General features: G+C 42.8%; 1 protein-coding gene across 6 annotated transcripts in view; it reads right to left on the bottom strand.

The window, feature by feature from the left end:
- The window catches only part of RHBDD1 (rhomboid domain containing 1), a 125,257-nt gene that overhangs the window by 25,951 nt on the left and 79,570 nt on the right, over positions 1-19,736 (bottom strand). The window contains exon 7 of one of the 6 annotated variants that reach the window (XM_047721160.1): positions 14,620-14,795. The exons of the other annotated variants lie outside the window; for them this stretch is intronic. Within the exon in view, the coding sequence (XP_047577116.1) occupies positions 14,776-14,795 (20 nt within the window). The 3' untranslated portion in view covers positions 14,620-14,775. Of the gene's footprint in view, positions 1-14,619; positions 14,796-19,736 lie in introns of those variants that run through there. 6 annotated transcript variants of the gene reach the window in all.

Here is a 19,736-nt window from a genome sequence, read left to right as displayed (position 1 = left end):
CTACTTCTACCCTGTCGAAGGGACAACAAAAAAGACACATTTCCAATGAGCCCTCTTGCAGGGGGCATATGATGCTTACCAAAAAGTGCTTTCTTAACATTCTAGCAACTATATTTATCAAAATACAGAGTAAAAAAATTATGCTGACAATGGTTTCTCCTAAAACAAGTTGCAGAATTATGGAACACAAAAGCGGAAATATACTAACAGATAATCATGAATGCCAAAAAGTGATCACATACAGAAAGCAACAGGCAGGGTAAGAGATCTTAACTCTAGACACTTTACCCAGGCTAAGGATATAAATCTCTTTATTAATTCAACAAGTACTTAGGAGCCCTTCTATGAGCCAGAAAGTCTTTGTTACTAGCTCATGGGAACACAGAAAGATTTTCAGGGAGTGCAGAGGGTACATTTGGGATGTCCTGACTTCAAATATTAGTTATGTGGCATTCATGGAATTCATTCCTGAGGAACTGGGGGCCTCGTAAAGAACTAATCCATCTTCTATACCACCTTCTGAAGGTGATTTCCAGACCAGCTTCAGAGCGTCATCTGGGAACTTGTTAGCAAAGCAAATTCTCAGACCCCCATCCCAGTCCTGCTAACTCAGGAACTCTGGGGATGGGGCATTCTGCTGAGTGGGTATCAGGCTCACCTGCAGAGCTTGCTGAAACAGACCGCCGGGTCTCACCCCCTCCTTTTTCTGGTTCAGCAGGCCTGGGGTGGCGTCCCAGAATGTGTATTTCTAACAGGTTCCCAGAGTATACTTTGAGAAACTGTGTTCTAGATCTACACTAGTCCAATGGCCACTAGCCACACATGGCTATTTACTTAAATGGATTCAAATGAAGGAGACTAAAAATTCAGTTTCTCTGTTGTACTGACTACAGTAGTCCCTGCTTGTCCACGGTTTTGCTTTCTGCTGTGAACCACGTATCATCACGAGGTCAAGAGCAGCCCAAGGCTACGTCATTTCCCTCACTTCACCTCATCCCGTAGTCATCTTTTCAGCTCATATCATCACAGGAAGTGTGAATACAAGGTGTTTTGAGAGGGAGAGAGACCACATTCACTTAGCTTCTTATTACAGTCTACTGTCACAATCATTCTACTATTGTTGTTCATCTCTTACTGAGCCTAATTTCTAAATTAAACTTTATCACAGGTATGTACGTATAGGGAAAAACGTATATGAAGGGTTCAGTAGTATCTGAGGTTCCAGATACCCACGGGGGGGCCCTTGGAATATACCCCTCAAAGATAAGGGGGAGCTAACTACTGTCCATTCCCAGAGCTCAGCACATGTAGCTAGTGGCTACCACTACAGAACACTGAAGAGACAGACCACATCCATCACTGCAGGAAGTTCTTTGGATAGTGCTGCTTTGGAGTTACTGACAAGCCCCCCAGGAGAACCCTCTGTATATAGTCAGGTACTATAGGCAGAGAAAAGGCCAATTTCACAAATTAACCTTACAATGAAAAACACAAGACCAGAAGGTCCAAGTCAAAAGCAAAAACTGCTTTGTGATGAAGCTGCTTCTTACATGGACAATTTACAATAGCTCTGGGAGGAGTAACATGAGGGGTTTCTTGATTAAACACCAGCTAAGGCTGGGGAATCCAGTAGTAGCAATGCAGCCTATGTATGTTATCAGGTTCCTTTTCATTAGTTATCAGGGGTAGGGGTGGTGGTTAAGAAACTCAAGCTTTTAAAAAGCACAGGACTCCTGTTCTAACTCTGATGGGATGAGAGACAAAAGCAGAATCTATAGCACCAACCACTGTTCATTTCCTGAAGGATCTCTTGTCATGGCTATTGCTGATGTTTGCCTTGCCCATTTCTCAGCCATCATTCCACAAGGACTACAAGGGCCATTTGGCACAGCCAGGCACTCCTTCCTCCTGGACTTATCTCCAAGGAGCTATCCTCTCTTCCTCTCCATTTTCTCCCCATGTTTTTGGCCCCTTCCTCTCATTCTCCTTCGCTGGTACCTTCTTTTCTCTTCAAACTTCATGTTGGAGACCCAGGCACTCGGTGCTCGATTCTCTTCTCTCTTTACACTCACTTCTTTGGAGATTCCATCCAGCTTCATGAGTTTAAATCCATTTATGCCATTGCTGACAACTTGCAAACATATTTGCAGACCACACCTATCATCTGGCCTCATACAAACCACCTCCTCACCATCCCGACAGGAAGATCTCACAAGCCTCTTATTCTCTTCAGGTCTAAGACTGAACTTTGCTTCTTTCCCACAGATCTATTCTCTGCATGTTCAGGTTAATAGAAATTCCAACTTTCCAGTGCCCTCAGCCAAAACCTCAGTCCCCTCTCTCTCCTCCTTCCCTTACCATCACAACTATTCTGTCAAAAAATCCTTCTGCACCACCTTTAAAGTGTACCCAGAAGCTGACCTCTTTGGATCTCCTCTAGGGTGGCTTTCTGATGGGAGCTGTGGTCCCCCCTGGCCTGGACTGATGCAATGGACTGATCTGTCATTGGGTTTAGGGTCCACCATATTGAGATCGTTACCTTAATTACACCTGCAAAGACTCTTACTTTAGATACGGCCACATTCTGATGTCTTTTCAGAGTCATTACTCAACCCACTATACTATCCTATAGACCACTGTCAACATAGCAGCCCAAGTGATCCTTTATATATTTTTTTAAGATTTTATTTATTTGACAGAGATCACAAGTAGGCAGAGAGGCAGGCAGAGAGAGAGAGAGGAGGAATCAGGCTCCCCACTGAGCAGAGAGCCCGATGTGGGGCTCGATCCCAGGACCCTGGGATCATGACCTGAGCCGAAGGCAGAGGCTTCAACCCACTGAGCCACCCAGGTGTCCCCCAAATGATCCTTTAAAAAGTTCAATTATGTTACTCTGCTGCTCAAAACCCTCTCATGGTCCCATCTCAGAGAAAAACTAAAGTGCTTACACTGGCCTAAAACACCCTACGTGATCCTGCCCTTTTACCTCTCTACCTTCACTTACCTTCTGGGCACAAACAGCACTGGCTCAGACTAGTGCACGTGGAAAGAACTGGAAGAACCGTGAGCCATGTTTTGAATTAGTACCAAGAGGACTTGGTTCCTGACAATGCTTGATGAGGAATAAGTCAGGGATGTAGAAAGGTATTGTGAATTTGGTTTTGTACCTGCTGTATTTGAGATGTCCTTGAGTGTGTTCATGTAATTTTAGAAGCTCAAAAAGAGATCTGGGCTGAGGAGATAAATGTGGACATTGCTGGCATGCAAACAGAAACTGAGGCCTGGGAGAAGAAAAGAACAGCTAGGGGTGCCTGGGTGGCACAGTCGGTCAAGCGCCCAGCTCTTGGTTTTGACTTTCGGGGTCCCGGGATTGAGCCCCACATCGGGCTCCATGCTTGGTCTTGAGTCTGCTTGGGGTTCTCTCTCCCTCTGCCCCTCCTGCTGTGCACTCTCTTCCTCTCTCTCTCAAATAAGTAAATAAATAATCTAAAAAAAAAAAAAACATCTAGAATGAAGTCACGAGGAAAACTGGTATTCAATAGTCAAGACAAGGGAGATGAACCTGCCAAGGAGGCCAAGGAAAGACGCCAGAGCAGCAGCCAGAAAGCCAGTGGAGTGGGCATCAGGCAGAAAGGGAGGCATAAGGTAGGGTTTTAAGATAAGAAAATGTGGGGAAGAAAGATGACCCCAGGCTTGGCAACACCGAGGTCACTGGAGAAGTTGGCTAGAGCTGGGTGATTAGAGTAAGGGCGGCCATAACCTGATTGAAGAAGTGGTGGCAAAATTCAGAGTTGAAGAAGTGAAGACGGGAAGCAACTGACTGGAGGTGTCAATGGGAAGAAAGAGGCAAGTGAGTGGAAGGCGGCTGTGTTACCGCTGCTCCGTCTTTCTTTTGGGAGGAGGCCTGACAGAGGTTAGTATGTGTTTCAGTGTTGACAGGAAAGATCCAGTAGAGACCGACAGGCTGAAGACAGAGGGAGAAAGGGATGATCAATCAGTAACAAAAGATTTTTCCTGAGAAGTCAGTTCGTCTGTGATAAGGAAACCTCCTTATTCAGCTGTCAGAAAGGGTGAGTTAAGTATAGAAATGGGTACAGGTAAATTTGTAGTATTTTTTTAAGATTTACTTGAGAGAGAGAGAGAGAGAAAGAGAGCACGTGCATGTGGGAAGAGGGGAAGAATCTCAAGCAGGTTCCCTGCAGAGCATGGAGCCTGACACAGGGCTTGATCCCAGGACCCCAAGACCATGATCTGAGCAGAAACCAAGAATTTGACAGACTGAGTCACCCAGGTGCCCTAAGTTTGTAGTTTTGATAGGAGATTGAAGTCTTTACCTTCAGGTGGTTTCTATTTTCTTAGGGCAGTCATGGCCAGTTGGGATGTTGGTGTGCATTTCTAATAGGCTCAGTCTCCTTTGCTGGGTCACGTTCTCCAGTCAGACTGGGCTGCCCAATGGAGGGTCTGAGAAGCCTAGTGGCTGGATTCATCCGAACCTGTGGTTGTTTCCAGATAGGTGGAAGGAGAACCGAGCAGCAAAGGCATGGGCAGTATTTGTAGGAGGTAACTGAAACAAAGGACCAGAAATCTAAACAGAGTGGGGAGGCAAGAGAAGGAATTAATGGACTGGAAAGGGGGACAAAGAACACCTGTGGCTGGAAAGCCAAAACATTAAGGTCACCTAAAAGTGGTTGACACTTGAAACATGGAATCCATGAATGCTCAGAGCCCAGGATATTTCACAACAAGAAGCAAAGGTATGTTTAGATATGGCTTCTCTACTATCGAGCACCACTCTACTTTCCAACGAGGAGGTCCAGAGGGACCTTGACAGTGCAGAGGTAAGAAGGAGGTACTGCAATTCAAGAAATATCATTCCAAATCTGGATTTCATACCACTAAGGTACTTCTAAATGTGCTTTCTTGAGTTCACAACAGCTGTTTCTACGCAAGTGTCCTAAATGCAAGTTCTACCTGATTTCTTTTCTAAAGCTTCCCTCTACTGCAGTGATTCTCAACTAGGGGTGATTGTGCCCCCCAGGAGACCATCGACAAGGTCTGGAGGTGGTTTTGGCTGTCAAAATGAGGGGGGCAGTTGCACTCAATCCAGTGGGTGGGGACCATTTGCTACTCAATATTCTAGGATGTATAGGATAGCCCCCTGCCATCCCAACAAGGTCAATAGTGCTAAAGAAACCCTGCCCCAGAGCAAACCTCCTTGAAAATGCAGGCCGTTTACAGTAGACAGAAGCGAGCTCAACTGTGGATTGAAGTAATTATCTTCAAATTTTCTGTCCCAGAAACATCCCAACAGCCTAAAACAAAACCAACTGGGTTTTCAGAAAAAGCATCAAAACAAGTACAGAAAAAGGTACAAGCTTTAGGTAGTAAGAAAGCCTATGGATGCACTTCACTTTTCCCTCCCTCCTTGCCTGGCTTTCCCATCCTCTCGTTTACCTCTTTCCCGTGCTGGAGAATTACGTTCTGATGATAAATTCATCTCAACAAAATTCCTTTACCAGAAGTAAATGCAGAAGCCAGAAGAATTTAGTAAGATGGCCTTTTGCCCATATATAGACATGATGAAAGACCAGGCCACGATTAAATTCTGAGCAGAGTAACATAATTAGCAAATTTATGAATGGGTCTTCTTTTCACGGTTCCACTGTCAGGACTAATTACTTGTATTAATTAGAACTGTCAACACATGAATATGCTTGTTGAGGCTGCTTCCTATGGTAAAATACGGGACTTGTAAATATCAAGACACTTGGAAAGATGCAAAGACTTTCATTTATTAGCAGCTATAAATGATGTGGAGGCACCGGCTGCACAAGGAGCCTTGGGAATTGACTGTAAATAGATTCCTAGTTAATGAATTTGCTGTTTGTTCTTCCTTGCTTAGGCATTAGTCTCTGTGTAGCCTCTGGATGAAGTAGCCAATACATCAATCCTTTGGAAGGACCACTCGAGGATCAGGAGTGTGCACATTACTGAAAGCTGGAAAGCGTAGCCAGCACGGTTAAAGTGGGCAGGAGGGAGCTCCTGTCTCTTCTCTGAGTCGTCAGACCGACTGTAAAATAAGTTTTAAGAACTGGTCAAACGAGAGGGGAAAGACAGCTGGGGGATGAAGAACTGGAGTTGGAAAACCACTTTTAACCCTGTGTGACCCTGGGTAAGCAGACAAGTTACTTAGCCTCTCTGTGCCTTGGTTTTCTCACCTGAAAAATGGGGCTAGTGACTGAGCTTTGTCCAGAGTTGTGGTGAGCTTCCAACGAGGCTGTATGCACACGGGGCTTCGAGCAGCCCCCGGGTGAAGCCTGTACTAGCTCTTATTGTTGTCATAACCGTTGCCATCTGGGATGGTGGCAGAGACAGAAGTGAACACTCCTAGAAGGAGATCCCTGGCGTGACCTGCAGGGTGATGAAGGGCTCTGAAGTCAGATAGGTCTCGTTCATACCTTGACTCTATTACATTTAATTTCTGAGCCTCAACTGTGCCTAACTTGGAAGTTCTTGCGAATAGTAAACAGGGAAAAAAAATGCATGTAATAAACTTGCTCTGCATGGTCCCTAAGAGGCTGGCTAAATGTTAGTGGCTTAAGTGTTCATTACCATTATTACCTTTTGGGAGAAATCTCCAAAATTGAAACGGATGCCAAAAGAAAAGGTTTCGGCAGGTGATCTAGGATAAGTGGAGACAGAAAACATGTGGCAAAGGAGAAAGGAAAGTGAAGTGGCAGGAAGAGGCATTAGAGCGACAGCCCTCTCTGCTGCGTGCCTTTCGTCCCGTCTCAGGTGGCCACCACCACAGCGCCTGGAGCACGGCTTAACTCCCTCGCCACCAAATCCCCATAAATCCCTTAATGATCCTGCTCACTGGTGAAGAGGAGACAGCTGGGATTCCAACTGGGTGGGGCCTGACTGACTGCAAAGCCCAGACCCAGCCCCTATCGAAGTGGGAAAGCAAGGCTGCAAAGGGCTTCGTCAAAGACTGAGGGGTTTACAGATTCTGAGCCCCTTCTGCTTACTTCTTTTCCTTTTTCCCTTTACACATAAAAAATAGTAGTCAGGGACACCTGGGTGGCTCAGTCGTTAAATGTCTGCCTTCGGCTCAGGTCATGAACCCAGGGTCCTGGGATCAAGCACCACAACATCAGGCTCCCTGCTTAGCGGGAAATGTGCTTTTCCCTCTCTCTCTCTGAAAAATAAATACAATCTTAAGAAAATAGTAATCAAATTCTTGATAAGCAAAAGCTTGTTCTGTCTGGTTGGCTAAACTTTACCTGATAACTACCATAAAATACCATAAAATGTGAAACTAGGGTCAATTAATCAAGTCATTTCAACTTTAATCCCCTTAAGTACCAACTTGGCACCAGTCCACAAAAGAGTGAATTATTCTGTGTTTTATTTGACAAGGTCCTTCCAGAGACTCCTATATCTGACAGCGTATATAGATGGCCCGTCTCACCAGTACTACAGGGAGTGTTCCAGAAATCACTGAAGAGTGCATCTGCTAAGGTCTCTCCCAGTTCAAAGATCCTCTATTTCTGTAGCAAGATGTCGATACTACAACTGATTTCTGTTTTATAAACATAAAACTAGACAACTAATAAATATGGTACGTTTGATCCCTAATCTTGTCTTAAAAATCTTGCAATACCTTAAAACCAATCCCGCCAAAAATTTATGGCATCAAAATAATAAATACATTAAAAAAAAATCTAGATGTAGAATGTTCTGGATCATTTCACAAGGATATTTATTAAATACAAAGGAACAGAAAATCCACTGCAGTTTCTCAAGATGTATGAAAAAGCCAGCAGATCCACACTGGTCACTGGAACCTGTTAAAACTTATCTGAAGGATATATCTTCCCACCTCTACTCCAGTTGCTATCACTAATTGCTTTCGAAGCGAAATGGGCACCATTTTGAGGATTAGACAATCCTCTAAGGTAGTGGAGAAGCTTTAGTAATGCTCAGAATGTGCATTATTGCTTGTCAAAGAACTCCGTTTATTTTCTGACTGCATATTATGCTTAAAAATGAACTTGCAGGGGCGCCTAGGTGGTTCAGTGGGTTAAGCCTCTGCCTTCTTTGGCTCAGGTCATGATCTCGGGGTCCTGGGATCGAGCCCCACATGGGGCTCTCTGCTCAGTGGGGAGCCTGCTTCCTCCTCTCTCTCTCTGCCTGCCTCTCTGCCTACTTGTTACCTCTGTCTGTCCAATAAATAAATAAATAAAATTTTTAAAAAGTTATAAATGTTTTTTTAAAAAATGAACTTGCATGATATGGTAGAAATAGCTCCAAGTGGGGAGTGTAATGATGTGGATTCCAGGACAAGCTCCAGGATGGATAAGCCACGAGGCTCTAGCCAATAACAACCTTTTCTCCCAGGGTGCACGTTGCCAAGGTGGTTAGGACCAGGCCATTCCTAATACCCTTACAGACTTAGAACCCCAGGAACCACTATGTTAACAAGAACTCTGTGTGATTCTTGTAAGGCCGAATCACTGCCACAGACCCAACAGATGAACAGTTCTGTAGATTTCCTGGAAGTGTCAGCCGAGCTCTCTCTAAATGGTACAGCTGAGCCGTCAGGTTAGAATTGTCTCTAATTGGTGATCTCGTGAACTGCAAATTCCCTAACCATGAAAAAGCCTGACAATTTCATTCCTCTAAGAAGAAGAAACATGTTAAAAGGCAAAATAATAATACATAGACGCACTATGAGCAATAATCATTAAAATTCCATTCCTCATCAGTAAAATTTACGTTTAGAGAACAAAATAAACAAAAACTAGACATGTTATTTTATCATTTCTTAATTGCACGATTTCCAATAAGAATTGGTACGTGATGTAAGATGGGCTTAATATTTGTTTTTGTTTTGGGGGGTGTTCTTTTTGTCATGGAGACATGTTGAGAAACCATGTACCACCTTTCTTCCCTTTCTTTCCACCCTTTCTTCCATCCTTCATATCCTTCAACATTCCCAACCAGCCTTCTCCCTTCTCTTTCCTAGCGATGGTTTCACAGAAATAAGAGCTAGTCTTGCTGATGCCGTATTACTTTCTTCCCTCCTTACACCCTTCCTCTTTCTCCCACTTGACCAAGTTCTCTGAAGACAGGAAATGTGGTCTTCATCTTCATTTTGGGAGAAGAAGGGAGCTATTTTGCTCCTAGTTGGCACAGTATGGAATTTCCATACATTCTACAAACTATATATGCAGAATTTAGAAATCTAGGTATTATTGAAATGGGTGGTATTATCTGTACTTCCAACTTAAAAAAAAAAAAAAGTGTCCACTGCCTTCTGCTAGAGATCAGTGGGAACCTCTCACCTTGGTCTTCAAGGATCACTCCACCTGAAGACTGGGGGAGCTTACAAAGCAACCGCAGTGCCTGGGCCCACACTGCCATCTCCCTTATACTCCCTTACTCTAACCCCACCGGCTATGGGTCCTGGTTCATAATTTTTTTTTTTAAAGATTTTATTTATTTATTTGACAGAGATCACAAGTAGACAGAGAGGCAGGCAGAGAGAGAGAGAGAGAGAGAGAAGCAGGCTCCCCGCCGAGCAGAGAGCCCGATGCGGGCCTCGATCCCAGGACCCTGAGATCATGACCTGAGCCGAAGGCAGCGGATTAACCCACTGAGCCACCCAGGCGCCCCCCTGGTTCATAATTTTAAAACGGTCTCCTGGTGATTTGAACGAGTGAGCAGCTGAGCGCCACCAAAATCTCTAAACCATCTCCACTAGTTACTTAAATACTAGTCAACTGCATGTTTGGTCTTTCATGAATTATAGTCCTTGGATGCACCCATGGTCACCATTCGCTTACAGAAACACATGGGACAGCAATGGTTATTCTGTTTTCAGAAACCAAGTGAGGTCATTGCAGTTAGGAATATATTCAGTTCTTGCTGTCGGTGAGCTGTACCTTTCAGAAAAGTCTACTCTCTTCTATTCTTAATACTGCCTCTCCTGTCTTTCCACTGAGTTGGAAGATTCCATCTACAGTTAGCGGACTGTGACTTGTGGGTCAGAGAACATTGTGGGATTTCATGTCCCCTGGGCTGTCACACGGATCCAATGGCAGGCCCTGAAAAGACTCAACCATGAAATCTGCTACACACGTTCCCATACAGAGAGCTTCAAGTGGGCCAAGAAGACATGCAGTGACCTCTCCTTGGAAAATGTAATCTGAAACTTTTTGATGAATATTTTACACAACTCTGATTCACTAAAATGTCTATAATTTCATTCCAATAGGGATGGTTATGATTACAAAGAATTCACTAAGCTAGTGAAGTACTGGCAGCATTTCGTGGAATACTATCACTGTTACTATTAATTAAATTGTTATTTATGTATTATTAATTATTATTAATTAAAATATGGTGAGGACAACCCCACCGACACAGTATGAGAGGGTAAATAACAATGCCTGGGTCCACAGAGTCTGCAGCCAAGACTGTCTGGGCTCACGTCGTGGCTCTACCGCTTCCTGGTTGTGCGACCTTGATCGGCCTCCCTTTGGTTTTGTCTCCTCTGAAATGGGTAAATAGTAAGATTCACTTCACTGTTGTTACATTAACACATGTACCTGCACACACATGTACATACATATACTCAAGTCACTTACACTGGTTTCTGGCATGCTAGGACTCACTTAAATTCCATCTCTCCCTCTGGAACCTGATCCCCACACATGGGGGACAGCACAGTGACCTTAAAATCTGTATTTGCTCTTGCTGCTCCCCCACTGAAAACTCCCCCTGGCTTCCACTGTCCCCAGAGTCCCCTACAAAAGCCTTAAACACCAGGTACAGGATCTTTCACAATCGAATTCCCACCCAGTTGGCCAGTTGGGACTCCACCTGAAAAAACAGCTTGCAGTCCCAGACAACTTAGTTTCTCCAACGGGCCACCCTCTCATCTTGGGGTCGTCCACTTTCTCTGCTCCTCTCTTGGTTCAAAGCCTTTACAACTCATCACTTTCAGGGGAAAAACCATAATCCTTAGGTGGGCCATGGGCTGGAACCCACCAACTGAAATTTAGGGTCAATAACCCAGATAACCCCAAACTTGGATATTCTACACGCTTTACTATGAGAAAGGATGCTCACTACCTAAGTGTTCTGCCTGCCTACCTTTGTGACACTTAAGTGACGGCAGGTGTTATGACGTCACTCCTCAGGAGGACGATCCATGAATTCTGGGTCCCAAGTAAATGACGATACCTCTGTCTTCTGGTTGCTGTAGGTGCAATTTTTAAGTTATCTTAATGTTAAGTAGTTGTTTCTCTGTTCATGGAACTGCAAAGAGCAAGGCATGCTTTTTAGAAAATATAAGTCTAGGTGTTTTTAAGGACAGCATTCATTTGATCTCATTACTCTGCAAGTTAATTGACAGGAAGGAATGTTCTAATTGCTCATGAACTCTGAAGATGCCCTCCTTGTATGGTGTCAAGGTCTGAGAGATACAGGGTACGTGGCATCTGTACAAACTGCTGCTACTTTGGGGGACAAAGCATTAGTTTCATGCAGCTAAAAAAAAAACAACACAGATGTTTTTGATTTTGGCTTCAAACAATCTTATCTATAATAGAGTAGAATTTGGTGGGGAGTTATTTTCTCCTCAGGCTAATAAGATGAACCATATTGCTGGTTAAATACTATTTTTCTGGGGCCACATGGTTTTTTACAGCCATTGCTTATGGAAATCATTCTTGGTTCGATTGTAACCTGCCAAAACGGTAGGGGATTTTTAAAAGGCACTTTGAGAAAGGCTCTCCCTGAAGTTCCTTAACATCCACCCACCCTGTCCCTACAGGCAGGACCATTAAAGACCAAAACATAACAGAAACACGCCATCAGCAGAGGCACAGCTCAGGTCCCTTTCTCAAAGCGTCTGAAGAAATCCAGAATTCCACTGAACAGCTATGCCCCCATATCAAGAAGAATGGCCTACATGTTTCTGTGCTATAGAAAACATTAACATGATAATTAGTGAATCACTAGGGTTACCAAGGGCTAGGAAATGTCAACTTGACAACCATCATCTGCCAAAATTATGCTCCAAATGGACCTTGCTGGGCCTGAGTTATCTAAGCCAGGGGCTTACTCCCCTCTGCACCCCCAAATGTCTCACCAAAAAGCGTCCTCTACACAACAGCAAATTACTTGGGGCTTTAAAACTTATCTTTGTCACAGCAGTGTGTGCCAAAAGAAGGGCCCCGTGAACCCCCAGAGACACAGCTTATTTAAAGTTATAATGAAGACAGCGGGTGTTTTATACAGATGTCACTTCTTCTAGAAGACACTTATTAAAGACTGTATCTCCCTTAATGTCGAAGGACTAGCTACATTTTATTTTCTTTCGGCATCACTATAGCCAAAAGCAAACTGTTTCCTTTTAGTCTCACTGAGTTGAAAATTAAAAACTACTGGGCTCTGGGTGGTTTAGGTTGATTATGTAAAGAATTCTAAATGCAGTGATTCACGAGTCAACCCATACTGTTTTCTGGTAACACAAAACTGTATTTTGCAGTAGAAAAATGGTCTTCCATGGAAAGTGCGCCAGACTTCTCCTTTCACTGGTGACCCAAGCCCTGCATTCCAACTACCACAAGAACAGATAGGAAAGGACCACTCTGCATAAAATGTACGAAGCTTTATACTTCATATGCTGTCAGGTAGAATGGAACTGCCAGGTGCCATGGTTCCAAACCTGTGTGCTAAAGCAGCCTCAAACTAGAAGGTTTAGAACCTTAAGAAGGAAACCACTGCAGTAGGCAGGGAGAGCTAGCTGCTGATGGCAGGAGCAGTTGGCCTTCTTGTCCGCAGGGTGTGGATAACTTTAGCCCGGAAGGTTCAGGGTGGAGAGGAGAAGGAAAAGGAAGGGATAAGCAGAAAGGAAAAGGGGAGACAGAAGCTGGAGAGATCCTAGGTCAGACCCTGGGCTCAGTCCAGTCTTCCCCATCACTCACTCTGACTGCCCATCAGTAATCTGCAGAGGCTGGAGGCATGAATGCATGATGTACAGGTGTCTGTGCATTTCTCTGCAGCAACCTGATGCCTTCAATGGAATGCAGCTCGGAGAACATCAGAGAAGAGCATGGCTAATACTGAATATTTTTAGCAATGCATAGATTTACTTTAATAATATTTTTTCCTTTTAAAGTTTTCACATGATTTTGTAGAAATTTTAGAAAATGGAGTTAAGCCAAAACAAGAAAAGAGAAGTCACCATAATCTTATTCTTGAGAAATCAGGATAATGGGCATTTTGTTAAATATTATCCTAATCTTTTTTACAGCACATTTACTGGGTCTATCAAAAATAAATGGGTTTTCACTGAGAATACCACTTGTATCCTTGCTTGTCATTTGATATACCACGAACCTGCTTCTCTGTCTTTTTAATGGCTGAGTAATATTCTACATGATGATTTATTTAATCTGTCCCTTATCATGCCACGATTAGGCCATTTGCAATTTTTCCAAAGCAGATGATTACAATGTAATTTTAATCAGCTTAATATTTATAGTAATCTTCATAACACTGCACAATTTCAGTCCTGTGTTATAACAAAAAATAGATTTAAATAACACAGATGTGACATAAGATTTCTGGTCCCTAATTGAGATTCATGAAGATATATAAATACATATTATGCATGACTTTCACATCTGGCTCTCCGTAACTAAGTGCAACAGAATTTATAAATAGTTCTGGACCCTTGGAGAACTGCCATGTGATGAAACTAGACCACTGTGAAAGCTATTTGTGATTCTATAATAAGTGGAAGCTGACACATGACTCTTGATTTTTCTTACTAGCAACAAAACACAACAAAATGGGTGGAAGACTGTGCACAATTCTGAGCGAGAGGACTTTGAGAGGCAGAACAAAGGGCAGCAGAAATTCTCTTGGGAAAAATTCCCATTCACGAGGAGTGGGAGAAATGTATAACAGCCTGATGTAAAATTCTGATGTCTTAAGCCACACTGAATGTGAGCACATTTATTCTGGTTTTGTTCTGAATCATTTCTCTTCTAAAAGGAAAGCTACTGAACAAAAACAGAGCCCTATTTAAATGAACGATACAAATATCCTTAATTAAAATGCCACTAATGTGCCCATATTAAAAATGCTTTTATGCTCATATGCTATAAATTTTGGTAGAAATCAAATGATAGCCAAGCATATGATTTATGATTGTGTACAGTAATAATTTTTTTTTCTTTTGGCGTGTGTGTTCTATAAGGTACCGGAGATGCAGGCTTCTTGTTAAAGGGTGTTCTTTCCCTACACAAATGATTTATCTTGCTATTTTTGATGCTATCAAGATCTGTTAAAAAACAAACAAACAGGGACGCCTGGGTGGCTCAGTTGGTTGGACGACTGCCTTCGGCTCAGGTCATGATCCCGGAATCCGGGGATCGAGTCCCACATCAGGCTCCCAGCTCCATGGGGAGTCTGCTTCTCCCTCTGACCTTCTTCTAGCTCATGCTCTCTCTCACTGTCTCTCTCTCAAATAAATAAATAAAATCTTTAAAAACAAACAAACAAACAAACAAACAAACAAAAAACCCCAGAATCAAACAAACAAAAGAACTTAGCCAACCATTTATGGACAGGCGAGGACCACAGTAAAAGAAATGTCCTGGTTACTCTAGAAGTAATAGTCTTTCTAAACATAGCCCAGTCTCTTCCAGAGCGGCCACACCCATCTCAGTTCTCGGGATTCTGAATTCAGGAAGATCACAACAGCCAATCTGCTCCCAGAACACAAACAAAACTCCAGCTCAGTTTCCGTCCTGACTCTATGGTGCAGTCTCCACAGTAACTGAAAACTCGGTGGCAGCCTAGAAAGGCTTCTTCTGAACAGGCTCTGTTGGATGATACAAAAGTATCCCAACTAGGAACAGAGAAGTCTGGCCTCCTTGTCTGGTGTTCACCACTTAGAATGTGACCCTGAGCAAATCATTTGACTTCTCTGTGCCACCACTTCACAATTGGAAAGAACAAAGATAATTACAAACGCTTCCTTCCTAGCACAGTGTGGGTATGGGAACTTTCCCAGCACCATGGACAGGCACTTAATTCCTTTCGACTTGGAAAGAATTTCACCAAATCATTTGCGGTGCTTTCTTCCCGGCACCCGTATTATGGGTAGCTGAAAGGATACAACTCAAATGTTATATGGTTTTTCTCTGGGTGGTGGGGTTATGGATTACTTTTGTCTTCTTTTCTTATTTGTATTTTTCACAGTGAATATATATTGCTTTTTATAACTAGAATGACAAACACTGCCCAAATTGCCAAAGATGGTGATAGATGAGCTCAGGTACCCACCACCACCTGTCTCAGGTCCTCAGCACCATCTACTTTGCGACATCTGGAATTCAGGTAGAACTTCCAGAAAAGGAATGGAGTGCTATCCCCTCGATGTCAAAACAAAAGCAGAACCACACAGCAATGACAGCACACACCTTAATAGGTGTTAGCACACAAACATGAGAGCTGCTGTCACTCATCTCCTTCCTCACTCATCTCCCCCTTGCTGGAAGGCTATGTGGACTCTGCCCTTGGTGGCAAGGGAAAGCTGAAAGTCTGTCTGCAGTCAAGTCTGGGGTCTCACGCAGGGGTTCGGCTCTCGGGTGGCTCATGGGAGCCCCAGAAATGTGGGTCCAATCTAGCACCTTGTAGGGAGGTCCTGACTCCCTGACTCCCTAACCTCACACCTGCCTACTTCATACGTGCATCCCCAGGGCAGGACACTGTTGACAGTAACTGAGGCCAAGTTCACAGACATGTGTATAGATGGTGATGGGCTTCTCTGAGTCTGTTTCCTCACTGGGTGAAAGCAGATGTCAGATATGATGACCTCTAAGGTCACACTCAGGGCCAGCATTATCACAGTTACATTTGAAAAATGATGCGGCTTTGTCTCATTCTTCGTCACTGACTTTAAAAGTAATTTAAATAAATTAAGCACAGGATCACAATAACACATCCTGTCCCAAGATTTAAACTGAAGTCATGTGCTTAATATGTTCAATGATGTGGCTCTTTGCAGACACCGAACTCATCACTGGTGTCGTAGTTCAGCTCACAGATGAAGATGGAATATTAAGGTACAGTCACGTAAAATGTTATGCATATGCTTTTGATGTGCAATTATAATGCTTAAAGAGGAATTAGAAAGGCTCAGATAAAAAGAAAATAAAATCCAACTCACTGAAAATATCAACAACTGAGTCTATGTAACAAAGTCTGGGCCTTTAGCTCAAAAAAAAAAAAGACACTGTTTGGTTTTATATTTTAGTATAAATATGTAGGATTAGGAACTTCCTCATACCCTCAGCTGTCTGATTAGTAAGAATGTGAGATCCACTATAATTTTAAAGCACTATTTGATATCTCTTTTCCAAATGAATACATTTTTGTAGAAACAAAAAGTTTCTAAATCAGGCCTAAAATTAGCAGTTTTCTACAATTATTTGACTTTATGAAATACTGAATAAGCATGTCCATTACTTCTGAGATTAAAAATTGTATAGATTGGGCGTCTGGGTGGCTCAGTGGGTTAAGCTGCTGCCTTCGGCTCAGGTCATGATCTCAGGGTCCTGGGATCGAGTCCCGCATCAGGCTCTCTGCTCAGCAAGGAGCCTGCTTCCCTCTCTCTCTCTCTCTCTGCCTGCCTCTCTCTCTGTCTACTTGTGATCTCTCTCTGTCAAATAAATAAATAAAATCTTTAAAAAAAAATTGTATAGATAAGTTGAGTATACAAATCACTGTTATAGTAAACTATAAAATTCCTATGTAATTTAGGAAATGTTGGTTGCTGAAATATTTCATAGATAGGTAAGTAAGGTGATCAATTCATTTTGAAAGTTACTAGGGGCATATGGGTGGCTCAGTTGGTTAAGTGTCCGGCTCTTGATTCTGGCTCAGGCATGATCTCAGGGTGCTGAGTCTAAGCCCTGGACAGGCTCTGTGCTGCCCATGGAGCTTGTTTAAGATTCTCTCTCTGCCCCTCCCCTGCCCTTCTCCCTACTGGTGCTCTCTCTCCATCATGCTCTCCAAAAAAATATTTTAAAAGCTACTCTCTTTCGTGAATCTAATATACTGGTTAGTTGAAGTGAAGTGAGTCACTAAAATCTATTGTTCAGCAAAAAGAATAATATTTTTGGTTTGATAGTACTGAACAGGAGTTATTCCTTTCTGTAGTCTACAATGCTTAACAGTATCTGACACATATGAGAGGCTCAAATGCAGATTTGCTGAGTGACAGAAGGAATGATGAGAGAGCAGCATGAGCGTGCAAGGTAATATTTCTGAAACTGTTAAGATTTGGTAGTCCAAAAGCAGTCTCCAAGTGTGAGGGGCCGGTGGGGGGGGGGGAATGGGTGGGTGGAATTAATTCATTAGTGTTTTGTTTATACTTTTATTGTTCAACCTACTCATTAGCATCTGAATAATGCTTTCAATAAATGGTGATTGTGGGGGGTGGCAGAGGAAAAATTATAAATACACGCGTAATCATTACTGTCAAGTTCCCAAATATGATTAAATTTCATGTATCTTTATTGCTATTTTATTATTCCCGTAACAGCAGGCTATGGTTAATACTTTAAAATTTGGGACCTCAAGAGAAGCTGGCTCCTTTACAATGGGGACCTAAACAGAACCCTGGCCCTCTCATTTCACTGTTTTTCTCCCTGGCTGGGATAGTCACATGTTGTTTCACAGATTTAAAAACTCATACACTTATGTTTCTTTATGTGCACAATTTGACATCTAGACACAGTCTCGAATATCAAACTTCCCTCGGTGAAATGAGTGTCTCCAACACAGGCTAGCAAGTAAGAATCACAATCCAAAGGAAGTGTTCTGCAATGGGACTGCTTTTAGACAATCTGGCAGATGGTACTTTTTCATTACATAGAAACTTTTCCTAGGGGAAAACACACCAATTTACTAAAAAAAAAAAAAAAAAAAAAGTGAAGTGGTCACACAGAATTAGCTGTACATCTCTGTCCTGGCCTCCAGCACCTCTGCAAAGCCGCAGGCAGGCCGTGAACATTTGCATATGTTAAAAACAGCCCCATTATGCTCGCCTGCACTGGGCCAAAGAAGGATCATATAACGGCACAACTGAATAAGATACCGCGTCCTAATCCATGTATGGATCGGGTGAGATGGGCCGTCATTAGCGGGGTGAGTTTCTATTCCTGGACCGCTCTTTCATCCGTGAGCCCTGAGATCTACATGGCACACGCCCAACATTCCTGACAGTTCCCAGTGCCTCCACCTCTTCCTAGCTACACCCTTCCTTCTCAGTCCCTTACCACAGGACAATGGGAAAGGAAGAGAGTACCCAATTCATCTTTCCTGTGAAAAAATAATAATAAAACAAAGGTCTGGTTGGATTCAGTCTTTTACACCTCAAGTGAAGCTAGTTCATTAATAAGCCAGGACTGACGCAGGCCACTGACATTCCCATCGTTTTCCCTTTGTACCGCGCCAGGAAAGATAAAGAGAATAAACACAGTGCATTTCATTTTTCTCAAAAATGTCCACACAATAAAGAAACAAGACAAATGCTGCTCTTACATACGCTGGTATAGCTTCAGTAAAAGGAAAAAAGTACAGTAGGTTTTTTTTTTTTTTTTTTTTTACCTAAAATGTGTCTCAATTGGTCCCTACAAACAGCTTCTAAACAAGATTCAAAGATACTGTCATATCATCTGTTAACAACAAAAGCACTAGATATTAATTTGGAACCTAAATATATTTTTTCCAAAATGGCTTCCCTGGTAATTTCACATCCAAAGACGGAGAGACAAAGCAGCAACCAGTTTCATTCTGAAGCCAAGACCTTTGTAATATATTCCACCATAGTTTCACATATGGCTAACCAGCAACCCCAACTGTACAGTGGGGGGGGGGGGGGGGATGACAGATCTGCTCGATTTTCACGAGAGAGCCAAAGTGTGATTGTGGCCATTTGCCTTGCAGAAGAGTCTAAGAAAAGGAGCACAAGTTACGCCACTTGCCAGTAAGGATTTCCAGCTTTAACCAGTACACATGCTCCAGGCTGGCAGAGAGGAGCTGAAAAGGACACAGCTTTGTACCCAGCCACCAGCTGAACTTGGTGGCAGGCTATTTAAGAAAAAAAAAAAAAAAAAAAAAAAGGCACAAATTATACATAGAAGGATGTGGGGGAGGGGAGACAGGGAAATGCAATGAGCTAATGTTCCTACTTGGCATCTGCCTTTTGACTCAAAGAAAGAGATGGCTCTTTTCCAAAATTTTTCTATTATTATGGTATCAGCTGCCTCTTGGACTTGCTTATAAGAGCGGAGACTGCCAACAGAACAAGACAAGATTTCTGTTGATAGTAGTAAACGTGCATTTTCCTTGAAATAATGGGATTTTGAGACTTCTTCTACAAAGGTTACTTTGGTATTACTAGTCCCTGCATGAGCCTCTGGACCTGTACGGCCAGGTACTGGTGAGGATATTGACAACAGCAAGTTCTGAACTTAAAAAGGTGCTACCTCGATTCTTTAATACATTCCTCCAATGTATTTAACTAGAGAACAGTCTGAAACTAATTGGTGCTGAATGTCTCTTAGTGGACTGGCATTCTACCAAATGAATTTCTATTAGTGGGCCCTTGCAAATCTCAGTATAACTCTATTACGCTAACTTCT

Source organism: Lutra lutra, chromosome 3 (assembly GCF_902655055.1).
Source record: "Lutra lutra chromosome 3, mLutLut1.2, whole genome shotgun sequence".
NCBI classification, from domain to species: domain Eukaryota; kingdom Metazoa; phylum Chordata; class Mammalia; order Carnivora; family Mustelidae; genus Lutra; species Lutra lutra.
This window is presented reverse-complemented; position numbering and strand designations above follow the sequence as displayed.